This window comes from Bombina bombina, chromosome 6, assembly GCF_027579735.1.
Source record: "Bombina bombina isolate aBomBom1 chromosome 6, aBomBom1.pri, whole genome shotgun sequence".
NCBI classification, from domain to species: Eukaryota; Metazoa; Chordata; class Amphibia; order Anura; family Bombinatoridae; genus Bombina; species Bombina bombina.
The window spans coordinates 1,113,692,188-1,113,708,573 of record NC_069504.1 but is presented as its reverse complement, the minus strand read 5'-3'; the positions used below and the strand labels follow the sequence as shown (position 1 = coordinate 1,113,708,573).

General features: G+C 37.2%; 1 protein-coding gene across 2 annotated transcripts in view; it reads left to right on the top strand.

Annotated features, from left to right (window-relative positions):
* Window positions 1-15,127, top strand: part of PKP2 (plakophilin 2) — a 214,735-nt gene extending 199,608 nt beyond the window's left edge. For both annotated transcript variants that reach the window (XM_053719062.1, XM_053719061.1), the window contains exon 13: window positions 11,065-15,127. In XM_053719062.1, coding sequence (XP_053575037.1) covers window positions 11,065-11,133 — 69 coding nt within the window. In that variant the 3' untranslated portion in view covers window positions 11,134-15,127. The remainder of the gene's footprint in view (window positions 1-11,064) is intronic.
* The last annotated feature ends 1,259 nt before the right edge of the window (window positions 15,128-16,386 follow it).

Below are 16,386 nucleotides of genomic sequence, written 5' to 3'. Positions count from 1 at the left end.
TGCCTATAAATACACCCCCCACCACACCCACAATTCAGTTTTACAAACTTTGCCTCCTATGGAGTTGGTGAAGTAATTTTGTGCTAGATTTCTACGTTGATATGCTCTTCTCAGCATGTTGAAGCCTGGTTCCTCTCAGAGTGCAGTGAATGACAGAGGGATGTGAAGGGAGTATTACCATTGAATACAATGGTCATCCTAACAGGGATCTATTTCATAGGTTCTCTGTTATCGGTCGTAGAGATTCTTCTCCTACCTCCCTTTTCAGATCGACGATATACTCTTATATACCATTATCTCTGCTGATTCTCGTTTCAGTACTGGTTTGGCTATCTACTTTATGTAAATGAGTGTCTTTTGGTAAGTATGTTTTCCTTTATTTAAGACACTCTCCGCTATGGTTTGGCACTTTATATGTAAAGTTCTAAATATATGTTTGTACTTATATTTGCCATGATTCAGGTTTATCAGTATATTTCCTTTTTACAGACTGTCAGTTTCATTTTGGGAAATGCATATATGAAAATAATTTAAAAAAAAATTCTTACCTGAACTTTTCAAATTTACTTTTCTTTTCTAATTGCGGGCTGTTAGGCTTGCGGGAGCACAAAATGCTATAATTTATTGCATCATTCTTGGCGCAAGAATTACGTTTGTTGACTTAATTTCGTCATTTCCAGCGTCTTAGTTTTCACGGGGTTGCGTCATCTATGACGCTTGTGTGTGTTGCAGACGTTTTTGGCGCCAAAAAATATTTTGTCAGTTGTGGACGGGCGTCATACTTGGTCTTCATTTCTTTTTGCTTCTGGTTTCCAGAGGCTTATTTTGTTTGCATTTTTTCCCATTCCTGAAACTGTCATATAAGGAAATTGATAATTTTGCTTTATATGTTATTTTTTCTCTTACATATTGCAAAATGTCTCAATCTGACCCAGTCTCAGAATCTACTACGGGAATCCTGCAGCCTGATGTCGGTTCTACCAAAGCTAAGTGCATTTGTTGTAAACTTGTGGTAACTGTTCCTCCGGCTGTAGTTTGTGATAGTTGTCATGACAAACTTTTAAATGCAGACAATATTTCCATTAGTAGTAATCCATTACCTGTTGTTGTTCCTTCAACATCTAATGCTCAGGATATTCCTGTTAATGTGAGAATGTGTTTCTAATTCCATTCAGAAGGCTTTGTCTGTCATACCACTTTCTAATAAACGTAAAAGGTCTTTTAAAACTTCTCATAAAATTGATGAATTTTTAAATGACCGACAACATTCTGATTTATCTATCTCTGATGAGGATCTATCTGGTTCAGAAGATTCTGTCTCACATATTGACACTGACAAATCTTCATACTTATTTAAAATGGAGTATACTCATTCCTTATTAAAAGAGGTGTTGATTGCATTAGATATGGAGGAGACTAGTCCTCTTGATATTAAAACTAGTAAACGTTTAAATTCGTTTTTTAAACCTCATGTAGTTATTCCAGAGGTTTTTCCAGTTCCTGATGCTATTTCAGATGTAATTTCTAGGGAATGGAATAGACTGGGTACTTCTTTTACTCCTTCTTCAAGGTTTAAGAAACTGTATCCTTTGCTGACTGATAGATTGGAGTTTTGGGAAAAGATCCCCAAAGTTGATGGGGCCATATCTACTCTTGCTAAACGTACTACTATTCCTATGGCAGATTGTACTTCTTTTAAAGATCCTTTAGATCAGAAACTTGAATCTTATCTAAGGAAGGCTTATTTATGTTCAGGCCATCTTCTTAGGCCTGCTATTTCTTTGGCTGATGTTGCTGCTGCTTCAACTTCTTGGTTGGAAACCTTAGCGCAACAAGTACCAGATCATAATGTGTATAGCATTAAGTTAATTCAACATGCTAATAATTTCATTTGTGATGCCATTTTTGATATCATTAGAATTGATGTCAGATATATGTCTTTAGCTATATTAGCTAGAAGAGCTTTATGGCTTAAATCTGCTGATATGACTTCTAAATCAACATTGCTATCTCTCTCTTTCCAAGGTAATAAATTATTTGGTTCTCAGTTGGATTCTATTATTTCAACTGTCACTTGGGGGGAAGGGAGTTTTTTGCCTCAGGATAAAAAAATCTAAGGGTAAATTTAAAGCTGCTAACCGTTTTCGTTCCTTGCGACAAAATAAGGAACAGAAACCCGATCCTTCCCCTAAGGGAACGGTTTCCAATTGGAAGCCTTCTCCAGTCTGGAATAAATAAAAGCCATTTAAAAGATCTAAATCAGCCCCCAAGTCCGCATGAAGGTGCAGCCCTCATTCCAGCTCAGCTGGTAGGGAGCAGACTAAGATTTTTAAAAGGATGTTTGGATCAATTTAATCCAAAATTATTGGATTCAGAACATTGTTTCTCAAGGGTACAGAATATGTTTCAAAATAAGACCGCCTGTGAGAAGTTTCTTTCTCTCACGCATTCCAGTGAACCCAGTAAAGGCTCAGGCTTTCCTAAAGTGTGTTTCAGACCTGGAGTTATCTGGGGTAATTGTGCCAGTTCCTTTTCAGGAACGGGGTCTGGGGTTTTATTCAAATCTGTTCATTGTTCCAAAGAAGGAGAATTCTTTCAGACCAGTTCTGGATCTAAAAATTTTGAATCGTTATGTAAGAATACCAATATTCAAAATGGTGACTATAAGGACTATTCTGCCTTTTGTTCAGCAAGGGCATTATATGTCCACAATAGACTTACAGGATGCATATCTTCATATTCTGATTCATCCAGATCACGATCAGTTCCTGAGATTCTCTTTTCTAGACCAGCATTACCAATTTGTTGCTCTTCCTTCGGTGCCCTACTCTCTGTAATCAGAGAGCGGGTATTGCGGTGTTTCCTTATTTGGACAATATCTTGGTACTTGCTCAGTCTTTTTACGTTCTGCAGATTCTCACACAAATCAACTAGTGTTGTTTCTTCAAAGACATAGTTGGAGGATCAATTTACCAAAAAGTTCTTTGATTCCTCAGACAAGGGTAACCTTTTTAGGTTTCCAAATAGATTCAGTATCCATGACTTTATCTCTAACAGACAAGAGACGTCTGAAATTGGTTGCAGCTTTTCAGAACCTTCAGTTTCAATCATTCCCTTCAGTAGCTATGTGCATGGAGGTTTTAGGTCTCATGACTGCAGCATCGGACGCTATCCCCTTTGCTCGTTTTCACATGAGACCTCTTCAGCTTTGTATGCTGAGCCAATGGTGCAGGGATTATACAAATATATGACAATTAATATCCTTAAATCCCAATGTTAGACTATCTCTGACTTGGTGGTTAAATCACCATTGTTTAGTTCAAGGGGCCTCTTTTGTTCGTCCAACCTGCACTGTGATCACAACAGATGCAAGTCTTTCAGGTTGGGGGGCTGTCTGGGGATCTCTGACAGCACAGGGGGTTTGGAAATCTCAAGAGGCGAGATTACCAATCAATATTTTGGAACTTCAGTTTTGGCCTCTTCTGAAGAGAGACCTGTTTATTTTTTTTCAGACAGACAATGTCACAACCGTGGCATATGTCAATCATCAGGGTGGGACTCACAGTCCTCAAGCTATGAAAGTAGTATCTCGGATACTTGCTTGGGCGGAATCCAGCTCCTGTCTAATTTCTGCGGTCCATATCCCAGGTATAGACAATTGGGAAGCGGATTATCTCAGTCGTCAGACTTTACATCCGGGAGAGTGGTCTCTTCACCCAGATGTGTTTTTTCAAATTGTTCAGATGTGGGGGCTTCCAGAAATAGATCTGATGGCTTCTCATCTAAACGGGAAACTTGCCAGGTATCTGTCCAGGTCCAGGGATCCTCAGGTAGAAGCAGTGGATGTGTTGACACTTCCTTGGAGTTGTCAACCTGCTTATATTTTTCCGCCTCTAGTTCTTCTTCCAAGAGTGATTTCCAAAATCATAATGGAGCGTTCGTTTGTACTACTGGTGGCTCCAGCATGGCCACACAGGTTTTGGTATGCAGATCTTGTTCGGATGTCCAGTTGCCAACCCTGGCCACTTCTGTTAAGGCCGGACCTTCTGTCTCAAGGTCCGTTTTTCCATCAGGATCTCAAATCATTAAATTTGAAGGTATGGAGATTGAACGCTTAGTGCTTAGTCATAGAGGTTTCTCTGACTCGGTGATTAAAGTGAAAGTTAAGTCAGAGCTTTTGCTATTCATATTTTGAAATATCATTAAAATTGAACGTTAGTTTCATTCATGCTTTTTTCACTCCCTTTGTCTAAATACATTTTATTACTTGCCGAGTTTGTTCTATCAGCTATCCGTTCCTCCACCCACGATAAAAAAAAAAAAGTATTTGGCTGTGACGAAACCTTCGGTATCTAACCGATTGGTTCCCCCATTGGCGTCTCCAGCATCCAGAATTACTCCCACAGCTTCTAATGCGCATGCGGCTAACAGTGAATCCCTTCTGTCTCAGAGAAGCGCGTTCACGGTAGCCGCATGCGCATTAAAGAAGGGTATCCTGTTTACCTCACGAAAGCTACACAGAGTTTGTCATTTTATAAATATTTATATCCCAAAAAAATGTTGATACGATATGCTCACAATAAATAGTTTGGAGGGTTATATACTCTTTGGGGAATCCCGGAACGCATAGAGATAATATTCTGACGATCTACACTACAATACTAAACATTGAATCAAGTGAATCTGTTACTATGTATCACAGCGGATATTGTCAAATTGCGCATGCGCAAACATTTTCCGTAGTCGGTTACGAGCGCGCATCTTGATGTAAATGACGTCACGGTCAGTTGAATATTCAAGCTCGCATAAACCAGGAAGATGGCGAGGGGGCGGAGGAAGGCAATGCTTTATGCGATCGGTAAAACTCAAATTATTTAGTCACACTTTCATTTGTTTAAAAAAATAAGTTAGCGACTTGTTTAATTGAACTGAGGTTTAACTGTAGGTAGATTCATTAGCAGATAAATTTACTTTCACTTTAATACTATGTTGCAGGCTCGTAAATCTGTGTCTAGAAAGATTTATTATCGAGTTTGGAAGACTTACATTTCATGGTGTTATTCTCATAAATTCTCTTGGCGTTCTTTTAGAATTCCTAGAATTTTACATTTTCTTCAGGATGGTTTAGATAAGGGTTTGTCTGCAAGTTCTTTGAAAGGAGAAATCTCTGCTCTTTCTGTTCTGTTCCACAGAAAAATTGCTAATCTTCCTGATATTCATTGTATTGTTCAGGCTTTGGTTCGTATCAAGCCTGTTATTAAATCAATCTCTCCTCCTTGGAGTCTTAATTTGGATTTGAGGGCTTTACAGGCTCCTCCGTTTGAGCCTATGCATTCTCTGGACATTAAATTACTTTCTTGGAAAGTATTGTTCCTTTTGGCCATCTCTTCTGCTAGAAGAGTTTCTGAATTATCTGCTCTTTCTTGTGAGTCTCCTTTTCTGATTTTTCATCAGGATAAGGCGGTTTTGTGGACTTCATTTAAATTTTTACCTAAAGTTGTGAATTCCAACATTAGTAGAGAAATTGTTGTTCCTTCGTTGTGTCCTAATCCTAAGAATTCTCTGGAGAGATCTTTACATTCTTTGGATGTGGTAAGAGCTTTGAAATATTATGTTGAAGCTACTAAAGATTTCAGAAAGAATTCTAGTCTATTTGTTATCTTTTCTGGTTCTAGGAAAGGTCAGAAGGCTTCTGCCATTTCTTTGGCATCTTGGTTAAAGCTTTTGATTCATCATGCTTATTTGGAGTCGGGTAATTCCCCGCCTCAGAGGATTACGGCTCATTCTACTAGGTCAGTTTCCACTTCCTGGGCTTTTAAGAATGAAGCTTCTGTTGATCAGATTTGAAAAGCAGCAACTTGGTCTTCTTTGCATACTTTTACTAAATTCTACCATTTTGATGTTTTCTCTTCTTCAGAAGCAGTTTTTGGTAGAAAAGTACTTAAGGCAGCTGTTTCAGTTTAATTCTTCTGCTTATAATTTCAGATTTTTTCATTATAAAGATTAAAACTTTTGATTTAGGTTGTGGATTCATTTTTCAGCAGAATTGGCTGTCTTTATTTTTATCCCTCCCTCTCTAGTGACTCTTGCGTGGAGTTCCACATCTTGGGTATTTGCTATCCCATAAGTCACTAGCTCATGGACTCTTGCCAATTACATGAAAGAAAACATAATTTATGTAAGAATTTACCTGATAAATTAATTTCTTTCATATTGGCAAGAGTCCATGAGACCCACCCTTTTTATGGTGGTTATGATTTTTTTGTATAAAGCACAATTATTCCAATTCCTTGTTGATGCTGTCACTCCTTTCTCATCACCCCACTTCTTGGCTATTCGTTAAACTGAATTGTGGGTGTGGTGGGGGGTGTATTTATAGGCATTTTAAGGTTTGGGAAAATTTGCCCCTCCTGGTAGGATTATATATCCCATACGTCACTAGCTCATTGACTCTTGCCAATATGAAAGAAATTAATTTATCAGGTAAGTTCTTACATAAATTATGTTTTTTCTGTAGTAATTAACATATCAGCTGAGGGTGAAAACCTTTTGAATATATTAAAACCTTATTTGCTGCAAATGTTTCAGTGGGCAAGCTCCTTCCTTGATATGGAGGATCCAATCCAGACTTTTTATTGACCTAGACAACTGTCATCTTGTTGACAAAATGTACTGTAAATTGTTTGCAAAAAAAAACTAAATTGTGAAATAAAGGGAAAGGGGGCAAAATAAAAATGAAAGTATATTGCAATGGTGTTTAAAGGGACATTACAGCCAAAATTCGAATTCACATGGATGCATTTCATTTTTAAATAGAAGCATTTTTGTAATATACAGGTATTAGCAAAATTGCTTCTAATAAAAGCTATAGCTGTTTCAGAAGTGTAACCCAGCGCTTGCTCAGAGAGCCTAAGGCGCTTGTACCGTCTGGTAATGACTCAATTTGTTAATTGCTGACATGATACAAGCCCCACTGGTGTTTTAAGCAGCTGCAGTATATAAAATGCTGGTGCATTTAGAATATCTAGTCATGATTCATATGCATGTGCAAAGACATATGTTTATTTGCTGACAGCTACTTTTACTTTTATTTTGTTATTTACAAATAGCCTATTTTGCCTCCACCTATACTGAAAATACTGCAATATTAAGTAAATAGGAGGAAGCAAGAGAAATCAAAACTCTGTGGGTGGTGAAATAGAGACCTTTGTACTTAAAACAGCTGTTTTTTGCTCATTGAACCTCCCATCCATAATTAACATTTTAATACCCAAGTATTGGCCTTTGTGTATAGATAGATAACATGAGCAGGTACTTTTCTTGCAGTTTCACTCCATTTAAATGGGCATGTTCGTTAGAAGAATGGGTGATGGTTTCAGTGAGCAAAATCATGTATTTAAATGTCAAGATAAACCTAAATGAACAACGTTCACTTACTATAACAAGTCATTTGGACCACATTAAGGGGAAATAAATGTTACACTATAATGTCTCAGGTTTCTCTAACCCTGGCATTTTAGGTACTCTGTAGGCAGCTTTGGGGTTTAGGAGCTCCTGGTCTATAGTGTTTAACAATACCTGTGTTTTGATATGTTAGCTTTTTTACTGTTGGCAACTGCAGTAAAAGTAATATTAATTATATTGTTATATACAATGTGGATGTGGAATAGAACATTACATGTATGCAGGCTGATTATGTTGCATAGATATAAATTGCCTATAAATAGTGCCAGCCTGTACTGGGGGATTTTGCCACATCAGCAGTGGATGGCCGTTATTAAAACATTTGTTTATTGAGAAGCACTTAACAAGGACACAAAATAATCAGACAAACGTGTTCCTTAGAATGCCAGCAATCACTAATTTGTTAACATGACCTTCCTTCGTGAAGGTCTGTGCTGGATCATTATGTGCCGATCTAGCCTTGGCTGTATTAAATAGACAAAACACTAAGAGTCTGGTCCTTTTCTGGAATTTTATCAAACGTTTTACCAAGTGTGAAGCTTGCATCGATCCGTGAGCTTGAAAAGCATTGTAGCTCTTCCTGCAGTTCTGTAAGTGGTGAGACTTTAGCTTTATGATATAGGAAGGAGCTGAGATAGCTGGTGGTTTTATTTGTTTTGTTTTGTATTTAACATTTAAACATAACATTTGCACTGATCAATTGGCCTCATTATTATGTATTGTGTATTTGTTGTTTAGTTTTCTTTCCTTGTTGTGAATACCCAGCGCTAAACCATTACTAGGGATATGCCAAATTAATGAAGGATTTAAACTGTGTGACTACATTCCTGGCTCAATGGCTCCATTGCATCACTCCAGTTGTGCTCACTATGGAGAATAAAAGAATTGTAGCTCTGCTTTATTTAATTTATCTTTAAGGGGCCACCATTATAGTGATAAAATAGCAAGTTCTTATCCATCAGAGCATTTTCATCACTAGCGACACAGCAAAGCTTTGCTTAAGTACCACTCAGGACCCCCAGAGCACTGCTGGTCCCAAGCATCCTGCCACTTGGTCGTGCAATTAGATAAGTTGCAGTTTCACCTCTGTGCTGGGGTTAAACCCATAGCTTTGCAGCATCGCTAGTGATAAAATGAGTTGGCTTAGAATTCCCAGCAGAACTGCACTGGCATCACAGGGACTCTAAAGTGTATAGTCCCTTCATTGTGTAGTTTACAGACAAGCTGCTATGGTAATCTATAGTCGCACTCAAATAGAGAGTGCCGTCTTGCTAGAAAATGAGTGCAGAATTCCAATAATCCCCTGAAGGCTACCGTGATGATGATGATGAATGGTGAATCCTTAGCAAGGGTTTTAGTAATGTAACCAGTAATTTCCAGTTGACACCAATGCTCCAGTGGATACAGTTGTTCTACATTGACAAATGTATTTTATGTACTTAATAAACATATACATGATGTCTCATACAGAAAACGCGAGAGAATGGAAATCACAACTGCAATATCTAACAATTGCTCTCTTTAACATGTTTGCTTTTATTTCACACTCACATTTTCGTGATTCTACGTAATTTCATTTACTTAAACGGGATTTCAGTGATCACGTATTTGTTATCAGGATTTAATTGTTTTGTTTATTGGCAAACAAGATCTTTTGCACTGGTTTTTACAGTAAACAAGTGTTTCAACATTCATGTTTTGAGTGGGGAAAAAAGGGTTTACATCATCTAGAACTTTGCATAGTCATCTTCTTATAGAAATTCAGCAAAAAAAACCTTGTTCTGTACAGCGCGGTTAGCAAATTTTGCTAATACTCATCATTTAGCAGTTTCACAATTTGCCATATGAGAACTAATTAAAATCTAGTTTTTAGAAGATGATATAATTTGCGGCTACTTTCTTCTTATGGAAATCCCCTCCAGTAGTGTTCTTGATTTTAGATGAAAAATCTCTTTGGTATTCTTTGGAAAAATGAGGGGAAAAAAGCTTTTCTTAAATTAAAAAAGTACTTTCAGAATTACTTTCCCTAAGTACATCTATATCCAATTCAAAACACAGACTCCATAAATCCCGATATGTTTACATTTAATTATTTATTAAAGGGATACTAAACCCATTTTTTTTCTTTCATTATCAATTTTTCTTCATTCTCTTGCTATCTTTATTTGAAAAAGCAGGAATCTAAGCTAAGGAGCAGGCCAATTTTTGATTCAGCACATAGGATAGTGCTTGCTGATTGGAGTCTACATTTAGCCACCAATCAGCAGCGCAAACTAGGTGCTGAACCAAAAATGGGCCGCCTCCAAAGCCTACATTTTTGCTTTTCAAATGCAGATACCAAGAGAGAAGAAAAAATGATAATAGGAGTAAATTAGAAAGTTGCTTAAAATTGCATACTCTAGCTGCATACTCTACCATGAAAGAAAAAAATTTGGGTTTAGTATCCCTTTAAGGCAATAAAATTGTAATCGCATCCGCAGTGACAGAACTTACTTTCTGCATTGAGAACTATTTAGTGAAAATGTTTCTGCGGGTTATTTTGAAGTTAAATTAAATTTTAAATTAGGCTGTTACACTAAAGCACCATTTCAATTACAATGTGTAGATTAAATGGAGAATAAAGTAATTTTATAACATATTGCAGAAGTTAAAAATTGCATTATAAATTAGCTGCAAAGAAAAAAGACATGGGGGGATATTTATCAAAGGTCTGGCGGACCTGATCCGACAGTGTGGATCAGGTCCGCCAGACCTCGCTGAATGTGGAGAGCAATACGCTCTCCGTATTCAGCATTGCACCAGCATCTCTTGTGAGCAGGGAGGTGTCAATCAACCCGATCGTACTCGATCGGGTTGATTTTCGGCAATGTCTGTCCGCCTGCTCAGAGCAGGCGGCACAGGGTTATGGAGCAGCATTCTTTAGACCGCTGCTTCATAACTACTGTTTCTGGCGAGACTGCAGGCTCGCTAGAAACACGGGCCAGATGGAGCTTGATAAATGGGCCCCATGGTGTTTAGATTTTAAAATGACTCTTGAATAAATGTGTTTCCTTTGCTCTTACTCTAACATCACATAATTATTAGGTAAAAATGTAGCAATAAAAAGGCGCATTTCTCATAAGAACGTCTTGCGTTAAGGAGTCCCAGCTTTGCAGGCTGGGAAAGGCTTGGGGGTGTGGTTGAAAAAAATCCCTAAGAACCAATCATCAATCAGTGAGTTGTTGCTTTACAGCACTGCTCCGTAATTGACTGTTCTCTTCAAAAAGGGCTTTTTAGTCCAGGAAAACTTATAGTGCAGTCAGAGCACAGCTCTGTTTGAAGGAGACATCCTGATGTGGGGCCGTGCTGCAAAGTGAAGACTAGATTTTAAGAAAATACATTTTGTTTGTGGTGGTCGATAGTTTTCTATAACATCATGGAACGTGTGGTTTTGTTTTGTTTTTTTATTTTATTTCTTCTTCTGTCGTGCTGATAAGAGAGTGTCTCTCTGCCCTGAAATACAACATTTCAACGCTTTCCTGTACTTCATTGAAAAGTTCTAACTATCTAAACTGGTTTCAACCTAAACATTTTTTTTTTCTTTCTTTTTTTTTTTTTCAGGCTCAATTTAAGAAGACAGATTTTGTCAACAACAGGACAACAAAAGCTTTCCATTCTCTGAAAGACTGATGTATCAATACTGTGTATGAAAAAACATACTAGCAAGTTCAACATTTTTGTTTGACCCAAAGGGAAGAACTATTTTTCAGCAAGCGAAATGTGACTTCTGCTCACTGCCGCAAACTATTGTTGCCTTTTTATTCTAGAAGGACCCGCACTGTGTGAATCTCATACTTTTTAACGATTTAACCCAACTGGTAAAGGTCTTGTTCCTCTGTTGCATCTTTCTGCCAGCTATGCAAATAGGTTGTGTTTTTTGTTTTTTTTTATAACTAAACTTTGTGTGCGGTACATGGAACTAAAGCTGGTTTTGAAAGCTTCTGCCTTTAATAGATAACCGGCTATTGAGTTAGACGTTAGAGAATTAAAAACACGTTATTGAAGCTATTGCCGAGAATGAAATTGCTTTGCTTTTCAGATAATGATGGATTTGAAGAAAAGTACCCTGAAGAATCAAAAATATCCTTGTCTGATGCTCACTAACATGCTCCTACTTTGGAGATCTGTTAAACATCCAAAGTCAAGTTTTCTAATAACCTTCGGTGGATTGTTCATATGACCCAACCCAAAAAGGAACCCAGGATCAGTCAAGTGTTTTAAGATATAAAAGGATCACTCAAAAGAAAGGAGTATGAAAATGACCAAAGCAGAACCTTTGGCCCAACAATGAGCTCCATTAGAGGTACCAACCGGTGTGTTTCTAGCCTCTGGCCCTAACTCAGTAGTCACCAATAGTAATAATATACGTGCTGCTCTGTGTAATCATTTTGAGGATAGACAGAAGGACCTGCACTAATAAAAAAGGCTCCCCTTGCATTAGGATTGTACACATTCTGCACACACCTATGTATAGACAAGGCTACTATGGGCCCTAGTGCCACTGCACCTGCTGCACCAATGGTAGTTCCACCTCTGGTCTCGTTGGTCACAGTGGAGAAATAAATGAAAATGGCAACAGAAAAGCTCACATGAATGTGTTTGTAATGAAACAGTAGGTGTTTGAAACAATGACTCACAATAAGTGATCCCAGGAAAGCAAGTTACAGTGTAAAGTTATAAAAGTAATGAGCTCAATATATTCCTCTGCTTTAGCTACAGAATCCTGATTTTTTACTTATATGTTGCTCCCTTTTTCCTTGCAATATGCAAGAACAATGCACAGATGGTATCCCTCCCCTTTACATATTACCTCTTTTTTCTTATATATGCTTTACTCTCTCTACCGTCCACACCTTGCTCTCTAGGGGGTCGATTCTAATGCTTTAAATTATTTATCTGATTTTTCTACAAAATGCACAGTTAAAGGGATAGTCAACCGCAGAATTTTTGTTTAAAAAATAGATAATTCCTCTATTGTTACCTATTCCCCAGTTTTGCATAACCAACACAGTTACAATAATACACGTTTTACCTCTGTAATTACCTTGTATCTAAGCCTCTGCAAACTGCTCCCTTATCTCAGTTCTTTTGACAGACTTGCATTTTAGCCAATCAGTGCTGTAACACCACGTGCTTGAGCTCAATGTTATCTATATGACACAAGCTAATGCCCTGTAGTGGTGAAAAACTGTCAAAATGCATTCAGATAAGAGGAGGACTTTAGGGTCTAAGAAATTGGCATATGAGCCTACCTAGGTTTAGCTTTCAACTAAGAATACCAAGAGAACAAGGCAAAATTGGTGATAAAAGTGAATTGTAAAGTTGTTTAACATGACATGCCCTATCTGAATCATGAACGTTTATTTTGGACTTGACTGTCCCTTTAGAGGCCATGGGGATTTCTATAGATAAATCCAGTGTTCGCTACAGAAAGTTTTGCCAGCCGGGTGGCATACTGAAGTAGCCAGGTGGGGGCATTGTAATACTTTGCAATATTATACAATTTTCTGTTATTTATACATCTTAATTAAGCTATCCAAAACACAAATCAACTGCATAATCTAACATACATTTTTTTTGTACAAGAAACAAACTTAATAACTAATTTTAGCATAATATTGGCTTATATTTTATGTAGGTGGTCAGTAAAATTAGCCGTGTTGTGTGCTCATTTGATAAGTTTTTCTGAAGGATTGTGACCGACCCCTTAGTTCCCTGCTTTCTCACCCTATATGGCAATCTGGGGCGTCTTCCCCCCAACTTTTTTTTTTTCTTCAACCGCAGCTGTATTTACCTACTTGTCTTTTACCTGCTCTATATGCCGCTCACATTAACTTACATGGTGTAATGTGCATATAAGTTGTCTCTTCCTTTTACCTACACACTGCTCCCAATTGACCTATCTGCTGCTCCCCTTTTATCTATACATAGCCCCAAGTTTTTATCTGTGGGTTGTTATCCTTTAACCTACCTATACACTGCTATCTTTTGCTCTTTTTGCCTAAACCTTTTCATGGAGATTAACCCTTCTTACCTAGAAGAGAAATTCTTCATTCACTTTTCCTATATGTTGCTCCACTTTTTCCTACTGCTCACATTTGACCTATCTGCTCTGTTTAACCTACAGTTTGTTTCCCTTTAGACCCATTGGTTATTCTCCAGGGGTAGAAAACACTCCAGTCTTTTTTTTTTTCCCCTTTGAAACCTCAATGGGTTTGTTCAGCTGAGGAGGGGGGGCAAAAATCTCCCCTCCCTGCCATTATGCCTTCATGTCTAGCCATACCCTACCTGCAGTACCCCTCCCATTGCACGTTTACCTGCCAATGGATAGCAGTGCTCCCTGACTTAGCTTCCTGCTCCTGCACTGCTTTTACCTACACCTTGCTCCCCTTTTACCTACTATGTGGAACACTAATGCACACATTGTCCCTTCCTTTTTGCTTTACCTACATGGTGGAAGAGCAATGTGAATTGCTCCAATCTTAACTAAGCTATAGAAGATCAATGCTCATGTTGTTCCTTCCCTTTTTCTATGTTCTTCTCATATTTGTTTACACTTTGCTCCTACTTTACCCATAAATGTGGCACTACCCAGATCTAAGATCAGAGTAAGCACTACAGGCTGTCAGCATCATGCAGGAATGAAGACTATTTGCTTTCAGCAGTAAGCTCTAAAGGACTATAAGGACAGATAACAAAATCTGTAAGAGACGTTGGAGAAATCGCTAAATAAAAAGTGCACTTGTGAATTTATATTGGTGAAAACAGTAAAAAAAAATTAAGTATTTAGGTTGGAATAATTTGATGGAGATTGTTTTATTAACTCTGGTGGGAGTTGCACTAAATCATTAACTCTTTCACCATCAGATAAAGTTTCCGATTGATCACGCAGGTGTATATTTTATTTTCTAAGCAATGAAATTGAAAGACTACTTTAAGGTTTTTTGTTAGTTTTTTTTTTTTTTTTTTGGGGGGGGGGGGGTTTACTGTTAATGCTGAGGGACTAATGAATGTACCTCTGACATTTTCATTATGGAACTGGTTCTACCTACCCCTATTAGACAAGTGACCTGGGCCTGTTAAAAAAAATAAAAAATTCTGGATTCTACAAGGTTTCAAGAATGTGAACAATGAGCTGCCCTGAATCAGCATTAATATAGTTGTTTAAATCGCTGATTTTTAAAAGAAGATTAAACAAAAATGAAATGGACATTTGCTGTAACAAAAGTTTTCTGCATAATGGCCGGAACCTATTCATGAAAGAGAATTTCTGATATGCAAACAGACTTTGTTTCTAGGAACTTGTCACAATAACTGTGTGCCATATAAATCACAGATTATGGATCTGCGTGCAGACACAAAGCAGACTATTTACAAATGTCATTTAATTTGAGCAACTTCTTTGGTTAGAGTATCATACCGCTTCCTTACAGACTGATGTGTAGCGCTGTGATATGTGACATTTGTGTGTTGGGGGGGGGGGGGGGTTAGTATCATTGCTTTCCTAGTTCTGCATGGTGTACTCTGTATCTCTTTAGTAACAATATTTTTCTACCTTATTACTTGTTTGTTTTTTAATGCCTCCATTTGCTATTAAAAAATAAAAACATCCTATGACATTGTTTACTTTTGCTTTTTCTTTTAGATGTGGAAAGTCCAGATGATCATTTTAAACCTTAGTTAGGTTTCCGTATGTTAATAGGGCTCTTAAAGGGACATTACACGCTAAATAAATGCTAGATAGAATGATGCATTCAAAGAAATGATTAATCTGAGAATAACATGTAGATGCATTTTTTAACGTTTCATTAGCTGTTTAAATACTGACAAAATAAGTGTAAAGTTTTAGTGTCTATAAAACAATGGGAGCAGCCATGTTGTAACTTAGGTCACATTCTCTGCTGTGGCCAATTAGGGACAGTCATAAATAGGTCACTAGAGTGTCCAGCCAATGGCTTCCATTTCTAACAGGAACTGAAAAGCTCACAATTTCAGAATTGGAATTACAGGAAAGGGGACAAAATAAATAATGAAAGTATATTGCAGAGCTTTATATATCTTTATATATATATATATATATATATACAGTATGTATATATATGTATATATATATATATATACAGTATGTATATATATGTATATATATATATACATACAGTATGTATATATATGTATATATATATATACATACAGTATGTATATATATATATATATATATATATATATATATATATACATACACACAAATGCAGGAAAAAGTGGCACACACCAATAAAGCAGCTACCCGGTGCACTGCAAGATAAAGTATTGGATGTAGGTACTATTCCGAATACACACTCGGCTTAAGTGTTACAGGTATCCAGAAAAACAGCAGGCAACACAGGGAATTCAATCAAAAAAGCCTTTATTCCAATTGCATCTAAGAGTGTGTTGGTTGTTTTCACAATATGAGCATTGTCATTATGGCTCAGTGAGCGATCTGTCCCTAGAGATGACTGAGATATAACTACAAACCTATCAAATGTTTTTTTAGACCCATGTGCAGCAAAATAAATGTTTTACCCAATATGTAAACAATGTGAATTTTTATTTAAAAAAATATATACCAGTTTCAGTTGTGCATTTCCTATTTATGATCAGCGGGAATTAGCAAGAAATATCTATTAGCCAATAAGTGTTAAAATAAAAAAAGATGCTGCTCTTGAATATGGCCGACAAGAACAGTTTTCCTTTAAAAGGACATTAAACTAAAATGATGTGTGCTATGCATATCAATGCAGTAATTTCTCTTTTTCCTTGTATAAAATCAGTGCACACACAGCTTTCACTTAACCCTGCCTTGACTTTTACATACATAGCAGTTATTCCACCCTTTGGTTGCCA